Genomic DNA, 4,882 nt, shown 5'->3' with positions numbered 1-4,882 from the left:
GGTCGATGTAATCGACTTAATCCGTTCGTCTGTTCTTGTTTGTTCCCTCTATGTTTAGCCCCTTGTGGGCAATAACGAAATAGGTATGACGGCGTTTCTGCCAGCTCTGATCTAATTAACGATTGTTAGTTCTGCCTTCAAACTTTCCGGTCTTCTAGCGACCACCCTGTATATGATGCATGGACACCAGGATGATATGTCCAAAGCACTTCCATAAGTTTGTCCTAAACGTCCATGCTCAGGAGGAGAGCCAAGATTTGGGGTGGGGGTTCTGTTGCCCAAAAGTTTCGAAAAAAAAAATACAAGATAAGTGGGTGAATCGCAATTTGTAACAAATGGTTTCATTTTTATGTATTCTTTGTTGTTGCAGACCATTTGTATATGAAACCTTCCTTCCTTGCCTTTAACCCTCCAACGCGGAGTATAAGCCACTTATAATTGAATTCCATGTCGCATAATTTTTCGCCTCTGTACTTATACTCTGCCATGAATGTCCCCCTTTCTCTAGTTCCTCTTGTGTTGATCTACGCCACGAGTTCTTAGGCCTACCCCTCTTTCTATATCCATCCGGATTCCACGGTAAAGCACTTCCCGCTACATTTGCTGTGTCTCTTCTAATTGTGCGACCAATTCACTTCCACTTTTTCTTAAATATTTGCTCCCTAATCGAAACTTGGTTTGTTCTTTGCCATAGCTCCATATTGCTTACGTGTTCGGGTCATCTGATTTTAAGTATACTACGCAAGCATCTGTTGATGAATGATTGTATTTGCTTATTTGACTTAACTGTTGTTCGTCATGTCTCGTATATGAAACAGTTGCCCGAAAATGCTTGGTTCCAATTTTCTTTTTGGTGTCAGCTCATCTATAAAGGGTGTTGCCCGGGCAACTAGCGCAACATCCCTGCATCCGCCATTGCATGCTTGTTACCTTATTTTTTAGTTAGCCTTTGTTTCATACGTTCTGAATAATATAAAGTTTTCCTTTCAAAAGTCTCAAGTTACTCTGGTGGTTAAAAATTAAAAAAAAAAAAAAACAGAAAAAACAACAACTTCTGAATGTGTATCATATTTGATGCATGGACACCAAGCAAATATGTCCAGTGTACCACATGTGATGCACGTGACAAGCAAAGGGTAAAATAAATTAAATGGACATTTCTTGTTGAGTGTTTCTCAAAAAGAATCTGAGTAGCTAAGGAGATGCAAGAAATTAGACGAGACTAATTGCTCATGTTAATCATTCTACAAAAATATATTAAATTAGTTTCAACAAGGACAAAAAAAGCAAAACAAAAACGAGCATCTAAACTCAATTAGTGATTACTTACTAATGAATGTGTGTATGAGAGAGAGAGATAGAGGAGATTAATTACCCAGAATAATTCAAGATTTTTTTGTATAAACATCCAAGAGGGGGAGAGTGAGTGACTTTAAAGTCAATGCTTTTAAATTATAACAAAATGGTTAGATTCTTGTTCTAAAATAGGTTTCTTTCCTTTTGATGCGATACATTCAAAGAAGAGCATATTGGATGTTGTGGCGTTCATACTATTTTTCAAAGACGTCAGAACAGAAACGTACATAAAATTAAATGTAATTATATCTAGGGAATCGAAACCATATCGTAAACTCGGCAAACGAGGTAAAACATCGCCTCGATACTATTACACCCAGTTCTATTTTCAAAATTAAAGATATTTTACGTTCACAAGTATAAGGAGGGGAAGGGTATTATGGTCATCGATTTTAATCGATAACCATGATAAAAATCCAGATTTCTGATTTCGATTTCGAAGATTTCAAACGCTAAATCACACTTGACGACATCGGCGGGGAAAATGTAGAAAAATCGGGATAAAATAAAGCATTTTGTTTCTGATTTGAAATATGTTGCAGTTTTTAAGAAAGGAGAGATAAATATCTGACCAAAGAGATTAACAATTTGAAGCGGTTACATGAGGTAATTCATTTTTCTCTACAAAGCAATTTGCATTTAAACTTATAAAATGTCTTATAAAGTTATTTTAAATAAGTTAAAGTTCTATAAACTTAATTTGAGGCATTGCTACGTATTAATTATAACAAATAATGTAATTATAATAATTTTAATTATTTTCTTAATTTATCTTTTCTCTAAGTTAGTAGTTCAGTGTCACATTGTCGGCAAGACAAACCAACCGTTCTCTATAATTTTAGATTAATTTTTTACAATAATTTTTTTTCCACCCTCGAAGGAATTTGTGTATTTTTTTTTGACAGAATAAATCTCATAGAGGGCAAGACTGAACCAGCTATGTGTCAACACACTGCTTATATTAGGGCGTTGAATAAAATCACGGTTTAACAAATGTTCGATAAAATTCCGACTGAGTTCTGTATGGTTCCATTGTTTCAGAGGCCAATAACTTTGAGAACGAATACACGAATCGGGAAATAAATGTTCACGTTTAAATAAGTAATAAGATATGATGCCCAGAGCCCAAATGTCCGGTTTTAGAGGATCGAAACTTCGTGTTTGGAACAGTTCTGGAGCAGCGTATGTATATGTAACAAACGGATAATTCATATATCTATCGGGTGCGACAAAGCAAGAGGAGCCGAAACCAGCTATTTTTAATTTACCATTTTTACCAACCAATATATTCTCTAAAGTCAGGTTTCTGTGGGCAATATTGCGAGAATGAAGAAATGATATTCCGCAACATATTTCCTCCACCATTGATATATATTCAAACTCGCTGAGGTAGCCAACTCGTGTTAAGTACTCCATCAAAGAACCGTTCTCCTGTAGATACGACACCGTATATACAGTGTCTTCCAAACGAAATGCCCCTAACAGAGATAAAACATCTTCATTGGTTTTGTCTTTATCGTTCATTTGTTTGAAAAGCGTCAATTCCGTATCGACCGAATGACAAACAGTGTTTTTGTAATGATGCAGACATACGGCTTTAATGCACAAAGCTTCCTTGTTGTGGAGGTTAACCGCCTTGAAAATCCTTGTGAAAGACCCGACCCACATGTCGCCAGTAAGCTGACACGATACATTGTTTAAAGTCTCCATTAAAATTTGATAATCAATGCATCCATCTATAGCACAGTCATGAGAACTGTGATGAATTTTCGTCGGCAGATCGACGGCTGGGAGGGTTTCCAGTGTAGTTTTTATTGTTTTAGGATACAAAGATTTTTCAATGCTCGTCTTACTAAAAGCGACATCGTTACAGCATTGATAGTCATTCGGGTTTGCTAATAAATGAGAACATCTTGATCCACCGGTGCAGATTTTGTTGTGCTCTATATAAAAGTTTGAAATTCTTAGCAAGTAAGGAAGAGGACATGGAATTGTCATTTGGTAGGTATTATAACAGTCAAGCGAATTGGAGCCATTTGGACATTGGGAACAACGGAAAAACACCCAGTGGTTGATGTATATATGATTTCCACACTTAAAAACGTTTGCGTTGCTCGTGGTTTCAGACTTACAATGATAGAAGAGAGTGCATCGAATGCACGGTACATATACCAAGTGGCCTTGCTCAGGGAACGATCCGGGATTTTCCGGTATCGCTATGGACATTACATCGTTAACCAAATGTTTCGCAGGTCCTTTACCTGCAATAGTAGCCGAATAAATATGGTTTTCAGTTTTTATTCGGCCGTATTTTCTATCGTGGTCTTCCTTATTTGGTAGATCGTCGGGTGTTATTTCACGAGGTTGTGTTTTCATTACATGATTGGTAAGTTGCAACATGGCCGAGGAATTAAATAGAAACGTTTTTAGACTTAAGTAGGTGAAATAAATGACAGAAAGAAACTAACCTACATTTCAACAAAGAATCAAAGTAACGAAAATATCTTCCTTATATTGAGAAAACTGGCGTAGAAAACAGATTTTAGTTCGCATCTCAACAAAACTTAAAACTATTTTTACTTATAAAAAAAATACTGGACGAGTTCATTTATATATAAACTTCTGATTTTTTACTTTCAAAACTATTACAATATACGTGGCTGCGTAGTTTAAAAGCTTGCTTTACAATCACATGGTTTCGGGTTCAGCCACACTGCGTACAACCTTGGGCGAGTATCTTACGATAGGCCCGAGTCAACTAATGCCTTGTGAATGAATTTAGTAAACTGAAAGTGTGGTAAAGCCTATTATATATATATATATATATATAATGGATTTTCTTGTCGTGAACGACAAATGAGGCTTCAGGCAGTAATCATATTCTATGGACACGAATGTGTCTCTTGAGGCCTGCTGGTGGCTTGCAAACCTCTTGGCAAACGGAACAAGTTGAGGACTCAATTTGCTCGAATGCTTGGGGATCATTTACTATGTGTTTTCTTGAGTGGACGTAAAGGCCTGTTTTGCTTCGTGCTACAAAACCACAAGGACACGTAAGGTTTCCATTTAGAGGAGCAGCGTTTCGCCAGTGGGCCTTCATGCTTGCACGAAGTTGGTCCCGATGTTGGAGTCGACTTTGCTCAAATCTTTGAACTGAGGAGAAGCAGAACTGGCTCCAGGTCCTGTGTTCTGGGATCTCAACCCATCGGACATTCTGACCAAAGCAACGTACGCTTTTGGATTAGCCCATAGGCTATTAAAAATCTCATAAGGGTTAAGCTATCTGTATACATCACCTGAATATTTCACTGAATGTACTTCGATTAAAGGAGCTGCTTACAAGTTGATTCGATCCAATCTGATGTCTATCATTTAAGTACTTGTTTCACTTCAATCCTTAACATGTATAGGCATTTTTATAGAATAAATATTGATTTTCACGATTTATCCGTCTCTAAAACTAAATAAAACTCTGACACTTTATTTATTATTATTATTATTATTATTATTATTATTATTATTATTA

At 36.5% G+C, this 4,882-nt stretch overlaps 1 protein-coding gene across 1 annotated transcript; it reads right to left on the bottom strand.

The window, feature by feature from the left end:
* Nucleotides 1-782: 782 nt before the first annotated feature.
* On the bottom strand, nucleotides 783-3,889 carry LOC128250689 (uncharacterized). Its single transcript, XM_052976337.1, has one exon. It carries the CDS (start codon nucleotides 3,754-3,756, stop codon nucleotides 2,200-2,202), a length of 1,557 nt encoding a protein of 518 aa, XP_052832297.1. The 5' UTR covers nucleotides 3,757-3,889; the 3' UTR covers nucleotides 783-2,199.
* Nucleotides 3,890-4,882: the final 993 nt, after the last annotated feature.

Source organism: Octopus bimaculoides, chromosome 24 (assembly GCF_001194135.2).
Source record: "Octopus bimaculoides isolate UCB-OBI-ISO-001 chromosome 24, ASM119413v2, whole genome shotgun sequence".
In the NCBI taxonomy this organism is placed as follows: Eukaryota; Metazoa; Mollusca; class Cephalopoda; order Octopoda; family Octopodidae; genus Octopus; species Octopus bimaculoides.
The sequence above is the reverse complement of the archived record's forward strand: the minus strand, read 5'-3'. Positions and strand labels throughout refer to the sequence as shown.

Bases quoted from the DNA above. Each gene is read 5' to 3' on its own strand.
- LOC128250689 (XM_052976337.1), bottom strand. From the start codon at position 3,756: ATGTTGCAACTTACCAATCATGTAATGAAAACACAACCTCGTGAAATA.